Source organism: Sphaerodactylus townsendi, linkage group LG13 (assembly GCF_021028975.2).
Source record: "Sphaerodactylus townsendi isolate TG3544 linkage group LG13, MPM_Stown_v2.3, whole genome shotgun sequence".
NCBI classification, from domain to species: domain Eukaryota; kingdom Metazoa; phylum Chordata; class Lepidosauria; order Squamata; family Sphaerodactylidae; genus Sphaerodactylus; species Sphaerodactylus townsendi.
The window spans coordinates 23,995,753-24,014,761 of record NC_059437.1 but is presented as its reverse complement, the minus strand read 5'-3'; the positions used below and the strand labels follow the sequence as shown (position 1 = coordinate 24,014,761).

The window sequence follows — 19,009 nt, the reverse complement described above, 5'->3', positions numbered from 1 at the left end:
ATCTCAAAATGCCCCTCTGACCATGTGGTGTGACCTCTTCAGGTGCACCCCATCACTGTGTCTACTCCAATACCAGCAGAAACCACCGACAGGCAGCAGCAGCAGCAGCAGCAGCAGCAGCAGCAGCCTGAATTCAGCCAAGATCGAAGTCTCCGGTACAGATGGCTTCTTTGTTTCGGAATTAAAATGTTTATACCTTTCATGGCTTCAGCCTGGTGAAGTGGTTAAGAGCAGGTGGATTCTAATCTGGAGAACCTGGTTTGGGTTACGCACTCACTCCACCCGAGTAGCAAGAGGAAACCTCTGGTGGAGACGGGTATGTTTCATACGCCTTCCTGATCCTGCTGGGTGACCTTGGGCTAGTCACAGTTCTTTGGAACTATCTTAGTCCCACCTACCTCACCAGGTGTCTGTTGTGGGGAGAGGAAGGGAAAGGAGTTTGTAAGCATCCTTACAGGAGAGAAAGGCGGAGTATAAATCCAGACTCCTCCTCCTCCTCCTCCTCCTCCTCCTCCTTCCCTCCTGGTGGTGGGTGCCAGGAGAGATGTTAGGAACGACTGGGGTTATCTGCCTTTGCATTAGCGGCTAGCCAGACCAAGTAGCCGATCTGGCTGCCCCAGCCTTTAGCAACCAAGATTATTGCTATGTTGGTCCATAGAAAAGTTCACACAAGAGACAGTCGAGTGGTTCCTTTTCTTAGAACCAAGCAAAACCACACCAAGCCTGTCAGAAGGTTTTGGAGTTCTCCAGAGAAATCTCCATTGGATTGTATATTTGAACTTGAAAAAGAGAGGGGAATGCCTACATAATGGAGAGGCCTTGAGCTTACAACTTGTTGAATCTCAAAGTGGAACACTGGTGTGTTGCAGACTTCATTGGATTAGGTGCAAAACAGTTTCAGGTTGCTCCAAAGGGCTTCTTGAAGAAAGGAGCCAAAAACAGCACCAGGAGGAATGCCCTTGCTTCATTCATACCTCTTTGCCAGCCTGCCTCAGCTGACTCTAACCCCTGCCCTGCTCAGATTTTTTTTTTTAACACATTAACATGGGGAAGCAAGCAAAGAGTTCAACACTATGCCGGCTATTTGTATTCCCTCACTCTCACTGCACTGGTGCTTGTCACTTTTCAAACAGGATGTTGCTAGATCAGCCTGTGCAGCCGTTGATGTCCAGCGCAAATGGGAACAGCCAATCTTCACAAAGCAGTGCTGGCAGACAGCAAGCCAAGTAAGCCTTCCTAGTCATTTAGAGTGTGTTCCTTGGGCTTTCTCTGCAGGAGCTTAATTGGGGTCAGTCGCCATACAAAAGACAAAAGTGTGGCCTTCCAAGGGCAAGCCTGTTACATTGCTTGTGACCTGCCAAGCCAAAGGCATACTCCTAGCCATAGAGCAGATTCATCATTTGGGGGCACTCATGGACCCATCAGTGCTGGTATATTCTTTGGTGGCAGCTGAAGCCCAGAATGTATTTGTTTCTTTCTGCTTCAGCTAGTTCACCAGCTGTGTTGCACAACTGGAAGGCAGAGACCCAGCAGCCACTGTTCAGGCACTGGTGACTTCCACACTGGGCTGCTGTAACTGCCCGGAAACCTCAAAAGGCTCAGTTGCCCACCAGCAGGCAACATGTTGCTGTGCCCATCATGCCTGCAATATAAACATAGGCTGAGTCTTGTGAATTCCAATTAAAAATTCTATAACCAAAATGACCCAAATTCTGCAATTTCTTTCTCAGGCAAATGAGCAGATTTGTATATTGTTTTGTTTTATGAAAAGAAGGCTGCAGTTTTTGCTATATTCTAGTTTTGTGGTCAGGTCAGGGTCACTGAAACTATGCCTCCAGCTGTTTCATTATGATACCCGTCTGGCTCCTGAGATTTCAGGTGCCAACGCTGACCCACTTTCAGCAGGGCTTCAGAGAAACTTGGACTAGAAATCTGGTATCTGACTTAAAGGTCACCTTAAACAGAAGCATACATTTCAGTGGTGAAGGAGTAGTTTCAAGAGCACATGTGATCTGTGATGATTCATTCACACATCCGAGTCATGCCTTAATTCGTGATGAACCAGTCCTCAGGCAAAGCTCTCAGCTGCAAGGTGTTGCTCTTTGCCACATGATTGACAGTTCATCAGACCTGCTTGGTAGCTTCAGCCTTAGGGTGTGGTGCTTTACTTCCTTGTTCCAAGCTGCTGTGCATGTTTAGCCCATGTTCAGTTATAGCCATGCAATATTTCTTCCAGTTGCAAGAGTCTTAAACTAAAGCTTGACCCTTGCAGATTTCCTCAAGAGCAACAGGGACTGCCTCCTGCGATCCAGATGCAGCCAATCACATGCACTGCCATTCGGACTTCTGCCCCAGCCCCTGTGTTCACCCCCTCAGTGATGATTCCACACACCAACGTTACTGCACAGCAGAGCCATCTCCCCGGCACCCTCCACCAGTGGCAGCCACAGCAAGTTCAACAACATCACCTCTATCTTCAGGTAACGCAGATGGTAATACGGGTTGGGAAGATGTGGTGAAATCAACTATCCTTGTTTCCACAAAAAGAAGACAGTCTGGTGGTGTTCTCTTTGGTAGAAGCTGAATCCGCGTGCCTCCACATGTTAAAGAGCTCCTGATTCTCTTTTAATTGTAGAGAATCGTATTTAAGCGCTGGCTTCATCAAAACCGTCACCCTTTGCATAGCACTTCGATAAAAGAGCATTTATAGCACTCCACAGAGGCATAGCTCCAAGAGGGGGGGGGGTGCGCGATGCACCAGGCATGTGCCACTGCGGGGGCATGGCGGGGGTGCTCCAGGGCTTGGTAGGGGCGGAGGACGCACCAGTGCACTGGGCGCTTTCCCCCCTCGCTTCGTCCCTGGCACTCCAAATGGTTATCAGCACCACTTTTCATTTTTTTTTTCAGTTGCAGCCACCATTTTGTTTCCCATTCCTTCTGCGGGAAACAAAATGGTGGGCGCAACGGCAAGAAAACAAAAGTGGTGCTGATAGCTGTCTAGAGCACTGTCAATGCTCTTTTATCAAAGGGCTATGTTTAACCTTGCAAAGGATAATGGTTTTGACGAAGCTGGCGCCTAAATAGGATTCTCTAGCCTTAAAAGAGAATTGGAAGGGGGTGAGGGAAGGCAAGCACTAGAATTCCGGTGGAGCATTCCTCCACAGAAAGATCCAGGAAGATGTGCTGTATTAATCCACACATCTCCTGCCTTCTTTTTGTGAAAAAGAAGTATAGTTTGGGTCTTCAGGATGATTCACAGTCATGGGAGGAGGTCTAGAAATGGCTATAAACTGGAGCAGTCAAACAACCTTCACGTGCAGAGGCAGTTATACATGTGAATACCAGATATTGGAAGAGGAGGAAAGGAATACTTTGTGGTCTGCTTTTGAGCTAGTCGAGAAGATGCGGCTGCTGTTGGTTAAAGAATTCTGGACTAGTTGGACCGTGGTCTGAGTCAGCAAGGTGGTTCTGAAATTCTTCAAGATATCTGGGTGTTGTGAGTTTTCCAGGCTGCATGGCATGTGTCCGCCCAGAAAAGTGACAACATCCAGTTGACTCTGGCCATGTACCTCTTCAAGGAGTCACTACAAGGAAGTGGGGCTGGGCGTGGTGCAGGTACGTGGGACTGCTGCTTATGCTCACCCCTGAAACTTACCTCTCTGTTCTTCGGCAGATGCAAGGTGCTACTGAGCCGGTCCAGGCAGGCCAAAACCAGCACATGTTCCAACCCTCCCACCTGCCACAGCAGAATGCCACTATAGGCTATTTCCACCACCCACAGCCACAAAACCACCATCTTCAGGGCCAGCCTTGTGGTTTGCAAGATCTGCCCGAAATGCAAATGCCTTGAGGCTGGGGGCTGGAAAGACGGTGGTGGCGGTCGCACACTCAGGAGCAGCACTCGTGGCGCTGAGCAGAGGGTGTCGGAACAGAGGCAGAGTGCGGAAGAGCAGGTGCCTTCTCTGTACACCTGGAGAGTGAGGCTCACACAAAAGGGACGTGGCCAAGGCAGACAATGGGCCCGGCAGGAACCGAGCGCAGGAGTGGGCGTTCTTGCTCAGCTAGAGTTCCAAGTGTGTTTGGTGTTTTAAAAACGGAAAAAACAAGGCTAGCAGCATTTCTGCAGCAAAACAGGACCAAAGTGAAGTCTGCTGTAATTAACTGTTTAAATTGCATGCAGCTAGAACATGGGTGTTATACATCCTGTACATGGAGAGTGAGAGAGGAAGGTTTTTTTTTTTTAAAAAGAATAGTAAATGGAGGCAGACACGAAGTTGTCTATAGAAGCTCTTGTCTGCCAAGACAGGGTCACGGGCAGAGTTTATTCTCTGCTCCCTAAGCAAAAAAACACCCCAAACCCAAATGTGTTTGCCCAAATGGGGAAAATAACTGCAGGAGAGAAGAATCTTTAATATGGCTCCTTGCATAAAGCCAAATATATACAGGTTATATATTTATAAATACTATGGTAGGTGGACTTCTAGCTGGTGGGTGTTATTTTATTAAGTCAGGGTTACACGCTGGTGCAGTGAGAGAGGAGAGCGCCTGGCCACGCAAGAGGCTGCTGTGCTGCGCCTTTAAAAAAAAATGGCTGCAATTCACTGTGAAGCCCTGGGAACACGGAAATTGTACACCATCAGCAGGCAACTATTTTTAAAAAATTCTGTTTAGTGTATGGGTTTATTTAAAAAAACCCAGACAGCTCATTTGGGTACACCGTTCACACATGGATCCTGCAGAAAATTTCCATTACTGGAAAGAGTGCAGAATTTCCACCCATTGCCTCTCCTGCTTCAGACCCCAATTCTTCCCCCCATGCTGTTTCTAGGAAGGTGGGGGGGTGTCCAGTGGCCCTTTCAGAAGCAGCATTTTAGGGATTGTGTTTGGCTGTAGCAGTGAGGGAGGGGGGAAGTCCTGCTGGCAATAAAAATGCCTTCTGTTAGCGGAAATCACCCAGAGGATCCAAGCCTCTTTTCCCCATACCGCTTCCACAGGATTTTTCCTATACCTCAATACCGTCCTTTGTTTCCGGCAACTGGGATAATGCTGCTACTGTGTATGACACCATTTTTGCCTGAATTTCTTACTCTTTCTTTCACCAGCTCCTTTCACTGTTAGCATTTTGACACGTACTAAGGTTCTCTCCTGTTCCGTTACAAAAGCGCAGGTAAAAATCTGTTTCTACTCCCCGTTTTAGCCAAATATATTTTTTCACAGGGCAGAGGAGCAGAATCTTTTTATTCCTCCCCACACCCTCCCCAACATACCTTTCTGTAGGGAGGTTATCTATCTTGACACCCAAAGACAAAAGGCAAACTTTGTGGTTTTGCTACTTTGTGGTAGAATTGGGCAAAAAGTGGACATTCCAACTCTGGTGATGTTGCAGAAAAGTCAGTAGTGTTAGCAATAAATTGTATTTTTGTAATTTTGTCACTTTAACTGTGTTTATATTTATGAACGTTTTAAAAGAAGTGTATTCCTCAGTGGGTGTGTATACCAAAGCGTCCCCTACTGTTTTGTGTGTTTCCAAAGGAAAATAATACTTATAAATGTTAGGGGCATTTTGTTTTTGTTTTTAAATGTGTCCGTGTGGGACTTGCACATTTTAAGATACCAGGCTCAGAAGGCAACGCGCATCAGTATTTCTTTAAAAAGAAAAGAGCAAAGTTGCATCAAAGGCCTGACTGATTTACAGAAATTACTACATAGTTTTCTAGTTGTTAGGAAAAAGAGATGGTTTAGAAACCCTGTCTGCGGTTTCTCTCTGGCTCCCAGGTGATAAATATTCAAGGGCAGAAGATGAATGGAAGGCACAGCTACAATCATTCAAATGCTTTTTAGGTGCAGACAACTCTCAGGTGGTAGAAGATCAGTCACTGTGTATGAGGGCCTGCTTCTCCCCCTTATTTGCCAGAATTTTCTGAACTACTGATGCAATTGCATGTAGTATATTTTAGTATGCAATCAAATTTCCACAGCTGCTTAGAAGGGAAGTGACTGCGGCTCCTTAGTGGTGAAGCAGAATGTCCCAGGTTCCCCCCCTGGAATGTCCAGTTCTCTGATAGCAGATGCTGGTAAAGTCCTTCCTCTGCCTGAGACCCTTGATAGCTGCTGCCGATCAGAGTAGGCAATAGTGAACTGAATGGCCTGGCTGCCAACCGTACCCTAGAGATAGAGGGGAGCTACCCTTCCTCTTTGTTTCCCAAGGACAAGAATGTAAGCTTTAGTGGAGCATTAGGACAATTTGCCTTGGGGTGCTCTCAGATGCAAGGCAAAGGCGTGACCTTTGCGTGAAGAACAGGGCGAAGTGTGAGCTAGAGGTGAGCTGAGCAAGCAGCAATTCATTTTTCTATCAGGCCTAAAAAGGTAGAGTCACTGGTGGGCTCAGCCAGGGCTGTTTTTACATATATTTTCTTGCAAACCATCATGGTTTTTTGGGCCTTCTCCATCAAGGTAGATGAGAGCAAGTATTGTGAGGGGAACAATAAAAATGGAGTGAATTCTGCCACTGCATGGCGGACTGGGCTATTGTAGCATTTGTATCCACGACCATACCACTGGTTTAAAGAGTGTTGTTTTTGGCAGAGGTCTAAGGATGATATGACTAAAATGTTACCTACCACCTTCATCTCCCACAGCAAAATGGTGCAACACTTTGACTCTCAGGAGGCATAGAGTTAACACAGCATCAAGGCCCCTAGCTTCATAGGGAACAGGTTGTTGTCCTCATACTTATGGGGTCAGCCTCAAGAACTTCCAAAAGATTATTATAAAATGTAATGCCATTAAAAAAACTTGTACTATTTACATGTTTGATCCCTGTTTAGAGGTAACTGAAGTCTTCCCTGTGTAAAGGATGCACATGGAGGGGAAACTTTAGCACTTGTGTTTACTTTGGGGTCACCTTTGCTTAGAACATACTTGCAATTCGGAAGTCCTCGCTGGTCATTTATCACCCCCTTCAGTCTCTGCTACATGGAGTCCTCCACCTCACACTGTTTCCAGCCATAACAGCTTCACCTTGGTGGTCATATTTAACCCTTCTTTGCTAAAGTGAGTCGGGAGCAAAGTCTGTGATGTGGCAAAGCCAGCGTGGTGTAGTGGTTAAGAGCAGGTGCACTCTAATCTGGAGAACTGGGTTTGATTCCCCGCTCTGCCACTTGAGCTGCGGAGGTTTATCTGGTTCACCAGATTAGTTTATGCACTCCAACGCATGCCAGCTGATTGACCTTGGACTAGTCAGTTCTTTGGAGCTCTCTCAGCCCCACCCACCTCACAGGGTGTTTGTTGGGGGGTGGGAGGGAAAGGAGATTTGTAAGCCCCTTTGAATCTCCTTACAGGAGAGAAAGGGGGGATATAAATCCAAATAGGCAGGCAGCCATTCTCTCAGATACTCAGGCCTGTTCTTTTTCTCCCATTCATACTTCCGTGTCTCTAAAGAAGTTGTTGAACACCTCTGTGCTTCACTAACTTGACTTTGCACATGGTATCAGTGAAACACAACCATCTCCCAACTCTTTTAATGACCCACAAGAAATAAGACCCAGGCCAGAAAAGGAAGAGGAAAAATCACATTCATTTCAGAAATGGCCCTTTAGACATAACCAATTGCTTGGTTGGCCTTGGGGATGATGCTGAAATTAAATTTAACTGATCTGGTTTCCTGATGTTATAGCCCAACAGGACAAGGCTAGCGGGGTAGTTGTATTTTTCATTTCTCTTGCCTTGGGGCAGAGGTCACCTTCATTTTATGGACCAAGTGCAGGACGGCCCTCTCTCACGAGCCGCTTACGTTTTGCCAGATGGGGCCAGGAAAAGGCAGGCCCTTGTGATGGTAACCGCATGTGCCTGAGGCAGGGGAGGAGAGAGGAAACGAGTCCAAAATGACAATAATGAAAAAAAGTTTGAAAAAATGCTTGCTGTATATGTATATTTATTGGCCTTTCTAAAACCATGCACTTTATTATTAAGGAATTTTATCCCTCAAAAATTCATACACTGTACCTGTTGAGAAGGTGATGTGGGTCATTGCTGGCTCATCCCTTTCCCTACCATAGGTGTCAAACTCGCGCCCCTCCAGATGTTATGGACTACAGTTCCCATCATGCCCTGGGAGAACTGCTGACCATCGCCTCAAATCACCTGTGCCCTAGACATTCAAGGGAGGGAGAACCTATTTTCAAATCACACGTTCTATTTCTTTATGAAATTGGACCCACTAAGTCCCCCTGATGGGGGTCCTGCAAAGGCCAGAGGCCCCTCCCTCAGGTTGAAAGATCATTCCATACTCAGGCAGTTGTCTGGGTTAGTGCTGAATTGGGGCTTATGGGGGGTCTGCCTCAAAAACTTCCAAAAGATAATTATACAATGTAATGCCATTCAGGTAATTTGTATTATTTACATGTATGTTAACCACAACTGGGGGGGGGGGTGGAAGAAAGGGGGTAATTAAGTGGCCTGAATAATTTGAAATGGGGCTTCTGCTAGAAAAAGGTACTTGTCAGAGGAAGCAGCCACGGGATCTTTACTGTTTATCGCTGGCTCAGAGGTTCCCCCGTGGTGGCTTGATGACATAGCAGGAAAGCTACAGGAACAGTGTCCCAGTTTTGCTGACACAACCTCAGTCTTTGGAGAACACAGGCACCTTTCCAAGTCTTGCACTTTTAAAATGCATTTTTGTACATCTATAAGCTAAAGGCTGGTGGATCTAGCCAGGTTGGCTTGGCAAGTGTGGTCTAATCTAATTTGTACATATTGTGACATGTTCACTATGTAAAAAGAAAAAAGCAGCAAACAAAGGTTTAGAATTGAATATTTAGTTTATTTTAATGATGTCAAATATAGATAAAATTTATAAATGTTCCTATTCATAAAAGTATTTTGTAAAACAGGGGGGGGGGGGGCAGCAAGTGTCTCGTGGGGACAAAAATGTCAATCCTTGTCTGGAATCTCACCCCCCTGTGAAGCTCCAGCAGGCCTCCATATGCTTTAAAATATTGTACATATTATTTTGGAAAGAAAAATAAAACCGTACTTCTAAAAACTCGGACCCAGTGGTGGTTGCTTATTTTCATACCTGACTGCTTATGCTGAAACTAGAGGCAGAGGCACTGACTGACGGTTTACAGAAACAAAGATCAATTAGGATTTCCATAATATTAAGTATTTACATCTCAGCCTCCCTGCTATCCTCAGAAGCGTTTCAACAGATAGTCAGCCAGCACCACAGCTGTGACATGTCCAATAAGAGCTGCTACTGCCTTGAGTCAAATCCTTCTTCAACCCCTGTCCCATAGAGCATTTGGGTTGATCTCATATCCCTTCTTCCTACCTGAAACAAACATCTGTAGCTGCCCTAGAAGCAAGAAAGACTCTAGTTCCAGCAAAGTAACTTCTGTCTATTCTGAGTATCCTTCAGGGGAAGTCTTCAGGGGAAGTCCCAATAACTGTTCCCTTTTAACTGGAGACGCTGGAGGCAAAGCACCCTTTTCTACCAGTGACCTGAATTCTCGCAAGACAGAAGAGAAACCTCTTCTGTCCATGCTGCAGTTCCTTGTCTTTCCCTTCCTTCCCGTTCATTTTCCACACTGTTGAAACCATCAACCTCTTTGGACTGGGAACGGACTTTTCAAAGAAATCACAGCCCCACGTGTCACACCCATTCATGATACTCGACAGCATAAAAAGCCCAGGCAAGACTGGCTTCTGCTTCAAGTGTGCCTGGCTGAGTTGCTCAAGTGTGATCCCTAACAGGCCTTGAGCGTAGAACACAAAACAGGTAGAAGATGGTGTTTCCAGGTGGGTACAGGTGCAGATCCTATCTAGTTACTAAAAGTGCACAAAGCTGAAGAAAAAGAAACATGGAAGGCACACTCTGGGGCACGAGGTCCCAAAGCAAAGCTAAACAAACAATGAGCCAGCTTAGGTTTGAGTTCTTTGGCTGGCCACCTCAGTGCTGGCAGCTCTGTTTTGCCAAGAGAGTGGTTGGCCAAAAGATTCTCCTTCAAACCCTTTAAGAACCGCTGAGAACTCCACTTCAGACATTTTACGATGAATAATGAAAGGCACGTGGCATCCAATTTTTCCTTCATCCAGACGGTAAAGAGTTTATTGATCACCCAGTGTTCAACATATAGTGCATTTGCTGCGTACAGAACATCATATCAAAAGACCAAGTGCCAGCACAAAAATTTCCTTTGTAACAAAAAGGAGAGAAAAATTCAAATTTCTCTGGAAACTGTACCAGAATGAATCCCTTTATGCACCTTACCTAAATCCAAAACGTGACAATTGTGTATTTCTGTGTGCATACACATATATATGTTTCATCAGACAACTATATGAAGGCAAGTAAACATCTATGTTTTCCCTAAGAAACTGCAGCTGCCATATGGGCACACTGTATCACAGGAATGAAAGCCTCGTCAGGCATTGCTATCTGTGAGAGCAACAAATTGCTATGATATGCAATCAGAGGCGTAGCGCCAAGGGGCGTTCCAGAGTCTTGGCGGGGGGCAGGATGGGGCGTTCCAGGGGCAGACGGGGGCTTGGAGCGGTGCCAGGCATGCGCACCGGGCGCACTTCCCCCTCGCTCCATCCCTGTATGCAATGGAGATGTAGGTTTTGATCCTATGATGAGTCTCCTGCCTGGTTTCTCCCCACTCTTTACTGAAGTCCCAGAGGGACCAGATATTATCCAAAAGGGCTCCATGCCCATCCGGTTCTCCCTCCTGCACAATAGGCAAATTTTGCAACAAAGATAGAACTTGCATCAGAGTGCAGGGGGAGAGAGAGTTGAAAATGTATTCACAGAATGGATTTCCTGAATTTGTGTTCATGATACTTTCCTGGAATTCGAGAAAGCACTTTAAAGAACTGGAGATTTTAGGACCTCTTGAACCTTTAATAATGAATTAGTAATAATCTACTTTATCCCCTGCAAGTTTATGGGCCACTTATTCTTTACAGCTTAGCCCCTGTAGGGCAAACCTTCAATGTGCAACTCTTCCTTTTCGGTGTGGCCTTCAGGGGCAAGGAAGAAGCTTCAGAGATGGCTGAGAGGTCCACTCTAGCACAGGCTTCGCCTCCTACCACTGCAATTGCTATTATTGTGGCAGGGGCGACTTAAAAATGGCTGGCATAAAACAAGCAATGCCAGGAAGCCAAAACACAGAAATGGAGGCCAAATTTGTAAGCATTTGGTTTCTAGAACTGGTTAAGAAGAAAACAAGGTGGAGGGAAAACTTCCACAGAACATCATTTTTACTCCATAAGCATAAATACTAGGTTTTTTTCTGACAAACCCTGTGCGGAAAACCCTCTCTGACCTAATGCTTCTTGCAAGACCAGCTGGAAGCAAACTCACAGTGCTTGCTATGTGGCGCCAGGGTCAGGCTAGGGCTTCTGAAGTTTCCTGACAGACCTCGATTAATACCACGTCCCAGCCGGCCTTGGGAAAAAACTGGATCTGCAAAAATTAATACAAGGACTGCAGAGTGTCTGCTGCCATCCTTGGGACAGAACAGCTGGTGGAACTCATGCAGCAGAATTAAAAGAAGATCCAGAAAGTAGGTTGCATGATGCTGCTATATCTATCTATTCCCCACCTTGGACTGAAAAACAATTTGGAATAATTAAGTTCATGAGAACATTAGCGAGGCGGAGAAAGTTCCTGCTTCAGCTTACTCACCCTCGAGGTTTGGGAAAATCAAAACAAAAAGGTGCCCAGAGCCATGATCTGACTGGCTGAGGCAACATTTTCTACCAACCATAAAGTACAAGATGGATGAGAAGCCGTGAATGGGCGGCAGCCCAAAGACCCTCTTCCCCGTGCAAGGCAGAATTAACAAAAAAAGGCATACAAGCCTTTGATCAGTTTTTAAAAAGATAATTTCCAGTGCTTATTCACATGTATGAATTCAGTCAGATTCCACTCTGTGCGGACCCCTTTGCAACACAAAATACCTCTTGGTCAAAGAATAAGCCAGCAGGTCAAAAAAATAAACTTGTGCAGTTTTAACAATCAAAACCTGGCAAGTGGAAGCAAAAGGTCAGACAGAGCTTATTTCCTTCCAACCTGCATTCAACTACATGCCACATGCTAGCCAGCCTGTGCATCTATTCCACCTATTGCCTCTGGTGCAAGATGCTTGCCAGGAAAAACTAAGTACGACTGAATATTCACTTTTCACACGTTCTCACTGGCCGTATTGCCGGACAAGGGTCTGCATAAGTAAAGTATGCTTATTTCCGTTGCTGGTGGGGTGAGGGGGGGATCAATTGCACTGCATAAACAATTTTTTAAGAACGCTCTCTCACTGGTCATCAAAATACAATAAGAAATCGAAGATGGCAATTATGCATAGAGGACTGTCCTTATACAAGGCCAGCACAGAATCTCCATATGCCTGGTAAAGGGATCCCTTTTGACATGTATAGATGTCTACAAGGCACTCTCTCTCACTCCAAATGAGATTTTTGCAAATCAGAGCCATTTTAAGAAATCCAGAATTCAGGAGTACCCACTCCCTCACAAAACCCTGCACAAACCACTCCCACCAGTACGCACTCGAGAGACTAGGTTTGAGCAAGATCTGTATACCCTTTTGCTATAAGACTTTCCTTCACCATCAAGGCGGGATGACCTGTTAAACCAAAGGAAACAAAACTAGCTTTGCTTGTTTGGTAAAAGCTTCCCAGGACCATCCAAGTTCATTCTGACTGTCCAGCAAGTAAAATATTCGGCTGAGCATGAGGGCATTTCTCCAGCTGCTTCAAAGAATGTGGACCACCAAGAATCGGCAGTGCAGGTTCTAGAAAGCCCTCAGCAACTTGACAAGTAGTAGGCACTGGGTTAACTGTTGCTGGGGGAAGTAATGGACACCAGCAGGAAACAATCCTGCCTAGATTATTCAAAAATAATATTTAGAAAACTTCTTGGTTTGCATCACCAGGACATATAGTATCAAGCAGGGCCTCAAAAAACAGCTGAACATCTAAGATCCTGCTTCCGTTTCCCCAGTTCAGTACACTCATATTTGTACACAGGAACATCAGGATAGCATGAATGTCAGGGTTCTTCCTCTGGCCTTAGAGGCTAGATAATGTCCATTCAGCAAGAGTCCACCTCCACCTGTTCTTTCATCCATTCTTTACCAGAGTAGTTTGAGAAGTTTATGGCTGTCAAAGTAGCCACAACGGCACCTTAGGTGACCCAATGAGGGTAAGCAAGCATAACTGCTCAGATAAGACACAGGCCAAATTGTAACAACTCCCCCCCCCCTCACCCTTAACTGCCCCCTTCCCTAAATTTCAAAGATCGATCCAGGGTCAGAAGTAATGCCACAGGTGGAGGGAGACATTAACAGAGTTCCAAACCTGAATCCGCCACCATCCTAAATCCATCTCTTATAGACACATTTTTTTAAAAAGAACAAATACTCAGCCCCGTATCACAGAAGCCACAAACTTTTCTTCAACAGCCACGTTTACCATGACCATCTAAGCCACTGGTTCCCAACTTGGGGTATGCAGAAGCATTTGGAGGTACACGAAAAAAGTTACGTAATGGGTTTGCTATTATGGCGGAACAATTTTAGGGAAAGAAGGTGGCCAAGAGGTACATGAGTGAAAAAAGGTTGGGAACCACTGATCTCAGCTCCCTCTCCAAAAGTATTAAGCAAACCGACATTCAGAGTTTACGAGTCTTTGGAAAAAACACTCACCCTTGCAACAGAACAACTGGATGTTCGTACACTTTTAAGGGAACGTGGCAGACATTACATTCAACAGGGTGTCCTGGGAACATGCCGCAACAGCGCCCTCTGGGGGCCTCCCTCCAAGGGAACATATATCCTTAAAGTGGCGACTGTCTCTGGGGTGTCCGAATATGCAATAATCAGGTGTAACTGTGCTTCAAGCTATATTTACTTAACTTTGCAAAAAAGAAAGACACAAATTACCCTAGGCACATGTGGGATCGAGCGAAACCCTCAACCCCTAAGCTCCCGACAAACTCAGTACAACAGAGCTCACAAACGGCCCACAGCCTTGAGCCCCGCCCCGTACGAAGGAAAACAGGAGACAGAAACCAAAGTCGCATTAAGTGCTATATCCGAGCTCTCGTTTTTAACTGAGTGGCTTTTGCACTTTCTAACATGGCTCTGACATTGACCGGTTTCTCAAAAAATCTCACTAGAGAAGGTTCATTGAGTAAAGAGGCCAAAATCTGCTCGAAAGCGAACGACCATTCGCCATCTTCTTTGCTGGGGATCTGGGGTCCTGTGTGACCAGTCTGCTGGGCCGGTCTCGTCTCCTGGGGCTTGTGGACATTTTCTGCATTGACACCGCCTGCAGAAAGGGCTGTGCTTTCAGCTGGCTTCGTGGGGCTGTGGAGCTTCCTGCCAACCTCCTCCATCTTTAGCAAGAGGCTGGTGACGGTAGCGATAGCACGGTAGAGCAGCTCCTCTTCTGGGTCCCCGTGAAACAAGTTATACAAAGTCTTTGAAAACTGAATGAACTGGGACTGGGGCAGAGGGAGAGAAAAAAAGGACAATTGCAATGATTCATAGTAATTGGACATAATGCAGAGAGATCCCAGCCCAGACAGAGCCCAGCCCAGTGTGGGTATTTTTCAAACTATTGTGTCAATTGGATGCAGCTGCCTTTAGACACTGGACGAGCAAACTCTCCATGACAAGCAGGCACCTGGTTCCTCGCTGGGGGCTCCCCCCACCCCCATATCATTTTCTCCCTTCACATGCAGAGTTCCATTCAAGGCCTCCTCCTTTTGGCAGTCCTCCCATTTGTCATGATGTCTGAATGCAGATCCTTCCTACAACTTGGGACTTTGTTTCTGTGGGGTATGGAACAGGTCTGTAAATAGCATAATGTACCGTTTAAAGATATCTCCTGTTTCTCTGCTCTAGCTGAGCAGTTCTAGTTTAGTGACTGCATTTAGCAGCATGTTACAGGCCTGGTTGTTCGTAAGCAGCTGCTGCTCTCCCCGTTGTTTCCTCCCCTTGTGGTCTTCAATAAAGTTAATTATTGACCTCATCTTTATCATTTGTGTGAAGCCACTAATAAGTTTCTTCCCTAGTAAACGGGGATTCTACATCCAGATTAAGCTGTGGCATGGAATCCTGGGAAAAGGGAAAGAAACAAACCCCAGTTTGTCAGGTTAGATTGAGGTCTCCTCAAAAATAGGAAATCGTTAACTGCACTCCATGATAGAGATGGGGAAGGAAAGAATACTGGAGCTCACAAAAAACCAGGTTCTGCTTCATCATCCCACCAGTTTTTGTGTCTTGTCTCAGAGCTTGAATTAGATCTCATATTGTTTGCTGTATTAAGAACCCTGATTCACATACACAGGATCTCCAATTCCCCCACTAAAAAACAAACCCAACTGAACCACCCCGCAAGTTCTAGCAAAGAAAAAGTTTACCTGGTCCATTCGTGGCAAATCTTTAATATTTTCTTCTTTTTTAAGAAGCTCGTCTTGCCATTGCTTCAAATAGGCCTGAATGTCAAGTTTTCCTTTCCCTGCATGGAAAGCGGAATGAGCCATATTCAGATCAGAGGCCTGTCTGAGACTTCCACCTTCAAAGCAGAACGCCCCCGCCCCCGCCCTTTTGCCAAGATATACCTGGCTGGTCAACACTGGGGTTTGCATGTTCCACTCCCTGCCCAGCCGATACAGAAATCCAGCTATAGCAAAAGGATCAGGTGGGCTCAATGCCATCCTGGTCAAATGTTGGCTTGCAGATAAGCCGTAAAGACTTTCAATATGGAACGGCTGACGGCCTTCCTCAATTCTAGGGCTGTGGAAATCCTCAGGATGTCTGGGCATATCCGGGGGCAAACAGAGGCCCATGAATGATATACTTTAACAAGAATTCAGATTCGGGTTTGGATTACGAGTTGTGTATTAGTGTGCAGGGGGACAGGCCCAGTAGCCCCTTGAATAGGAGAGAAGATTTACACGTTCAGAAAAAGCTGGGCCAGAACAGCTCCCAGCGGTCTGTTTCTCTTTAGGAGTGACTGAGGGACTGGCTGTCTGAATGCCTTTTCACGTAAAAACATCTTTGCAACAGGAAAAATTAGCACCCCAGGGAGAGAGCTGGTTCCTCCTGGTCCTTCATTACCTGAGATCCATTAGAGGAAGATACTAAGGATTAGATCTGGGACCTTCTCCTTGGAAAGGAAAGTGTCAGCTCATCTCAGAAAAAGATCTTTCCTGGGACCTGAGAGATTTGAACCAAATCTGGGACCTCTTAAATGAAATGTGTGTGTTCTGCCCTATGCTTTAAGGTCTCTCCACAATCCATCAGCGCATGTTCCAAGTCAGCTCTCTGATCCTGAATCTGGATTAGCTACCTTTGTCCGGACTCCTTTTTGAAGCATCTTCATCCTCGCTGTCCCCAGGTGAGGAAACTGAGACGGAAAAAGCAGAAATCACAACTTCGCAATTCTGACAGCAGCTTTTACCAGAAACCAAAACGATCGAATGCTTCTATCTTTTATCCCAGCCTTAATCCATCAACCAGGCAGTCAGCTTAGTATCAAAACTCATCACCACACAGACACACACAAAGTCAGATGCCCCTCGATGATGCGGCTGGCCTCCACACGGGCCAGGGCCTTTACAGCCCTGGCCCCGGCCTGGTGGAACGCTCTTCCACCAGCTGTTCGGGCCCTGCAGGACCTTGGTGAGTTCCGCAGGGCCTGCAAGACGGAGCTGTTCCGCCGGGCCTTTGGAGGGACCAGCCGCTGATAGTGCCCCCCCCCCCCTGCTTTGGCTCTTCCATCTCTGGGCCTATAACACATCTCTTGAGACCTGCCATTCCTCCCTCAGGAGAAGAATTTGATATTAGGTTATCGGGCGCCACCTACATGTATTTTTTACTTGTACTAAATGCTACTGTTTAGCTTAATCTCGCTGCTTTTATAAGTTTTAATCGATTATACTGGTTTTATGACTGTATTTATTGTATGTTGTGCACCGCCCAGAGCCCTTCGGGGACGGGGCGGTATATAAGCCTAAAGTATAAATAAATAAATAAATAAATAAATAAATAAAGAAATCGGCTGCCCGGTGCCACCATGTTCCCAGAGGCCCCGATCCCCTTAACACAGCCTGTTCAGTTTGCTGTGCCTTTCGCACAGGTTACTTTACTTCCCATACTTTACTATATGGGATGTGAAGTCAAAACTTCCTATCTGCCACTCCCAAGAGGCTGGATAATGATTGTTAACTGTCCAAACTCATTAAGGCTCAGTAGGATCTGCTGCATTTTTTGAAAAAAAAATGACAATTCATTATTAGTTTGGGATAATAACAATAAAATAGAGCATCCTATTGTCAAACCCCACCCCTGTTCCTTTCAACCCACCTGTCCTTTCCATTGCCTCCTTGGCACTTATTTCACAGAGGATCACGAAATCTGGATCTGCTTCCTTTGGAGCAGCTGCTATGAGACGATTCATAGGTGTGCCAGACAAGCAGGTCAAATGGAATGATGCTCAGCTACTTTTACTCTGCTCCCCTGCTTTGGGCCACTTTGGTTCCTGACATCTTTAGAGGGGAGGCCTCTGGTTCTCTCCCTCCACACATTTTTATTCTGTGTTTCCTCCATCCATTTTATCCTCACTACAACTGTTTGTGGCAGATCAGACATAAACTTTGACTACTAGCCCAAGATCACTCATCAAGATCACTCAAGATCCAAGATCGATCAGATCTGAACCCAAGTGTCCCTTCCCTTCCTTGCTCTAGTCCGACCACCGCTAACCACCGCTCGAAGCTGGCTCTCCTCACTGCTTGTGCACTCTGTCCAAAGCAAGAACGGGCAAGCGGCTGTTCTCCTTTGCCTCTCAGTAGACACGGCTCAAACGCACTGTTTACCCTAGCCTCTGGAGATGAAGATATTATCTTTAGCTGCCAGAGCCAGCATGATGTAATGTTTTAAGAGCAGGGGGACTCTAATCTGGTGAACCAGTTTTGTTTTACCACTCCTATGCATGAAGCCTTCTGGGTGACGTTGGGCTAGTCACAGTTCTCTACGAACTCTCTCAACCCCTCCTACCTCACAAGGTGTCTGTTCTGAGGAAGGGAAGGGAATTGTAAGCTGCTTTGAGACTCCTCAACGTAGAGAAAAGCAGCGTATAAAAACCAGCTCTTCTTTCGCTGCTGCTGCCTGCTCTTCTCCTAGCTAAAGCAGAGAAGACTTCTGCCAGCAGACCCCACTGCACAGCTTACCATTCAATAGACTGAAGTGGATCAACTCTTCCTTTGAGAGCTGAGCACCTTTAGAAGGGCTGAGGGACTCCACTTCGGTGAAAGCTGCAAAAATAAAACACAGAGGTAGATACTGACAGAAACAGAGACATCAAAACTATTGGACAGTCAGAATGCAAAACTATTTTTTTTAACAGGACCATCCAAACGGCTACAAAACAGCAAGTGGACAGGCCCTGCTGCTCCCCACCCCAAATTTTCTCCTCAGAACAGTCCTATGGGGCAAGTTAATGTGTTCATCAAAATAAAATTTATGCCTTTTCTTGATTTTGCACAATTTTCAAGGATTTGAAAAAATTAAAAAGTTATCAATTAAAATGGAAGCAAGAAGCAGGGGGGAAAAAACCCTCACAGGTACCCCAGTGTCACAGGCTAGAAGCAACTGAGAACTCTCTCAGACCCACCCACCTCACAGGGTGTTTGTTGTGAGGGGGGAAGGGCGAGGAGATTGTCAGCCCCTTTGAGTCTCCTGCAGGAGAGAAAGGGGGTGGGGATATAAATCCAAACTCCTCCTCTTCTTCTTCTTGAATAGCTCTTGTCATCAAAGGTCCTCTGGAAAAAGCACCTGCTTCATTTCAAGCCACAACACCTTTCAGGGCATTCAGTTCTCTATCAGCAGCCATTAACAGGTCACTCCCCACCCTGCAATGTGCCCATTTAGATTAATACAGCAGAAGAACACACGAAGGCAACTCTGGCTTCTCATGATCT

General features: G+C 46.0%; 1 protein-coding gene and 1 long non-coding RNA gene across 2 annotated transcripts in view; one reads left to right on the top strand and one right to left on the bottom strand.

The window, feature by feature from the left end:
• Positions 1–31: 31 nt before the first annotated feature.
• Positions 32–7,174, top strand: LOC125442961. Its single transcript, XR_007246052.1, has 4 exons — positions 32–155; positions 1,134–1,226; positions 2,273–2,480; positions 3,674–7,174. It is a non-coding gene; the product is annotated as an uncharacterized LOC125442961 (long non-coding RNA).
• Positions 7,175–8,800: 1,626 nt separating this feature from the next.
• The window catches only part of TBC1D8B (TBC1 domain family member 8B), a 44,713-nt gene continuing 34,504 nt past the window's right edge, over positions 8,801–19,009 (bottom strand). The window contains exons 18-21 of the mRNA XM_048514029.1: positions 18,260–18,343; positions 16,378–16,434; positions 15,446–15,543; positions 8,801–14,524 (exon numbers count right to left, since the gene is read on the bottom strand). Of these exons, the coding sequence (XP_048369986.1) occupies positions 14,108–14,524; positions 15,446–15,543; positions 16,378–16,434; positions 18,260–18,343 (656 nt within the window). The 3' untranslated portion in view covers positions 8,801–14,107. The remainder of the gene's footprint in view (positions 14,525–15,445; positions 15,544–16,377; positions 16,435–18,259; positions 18,344–19,009) is intronic.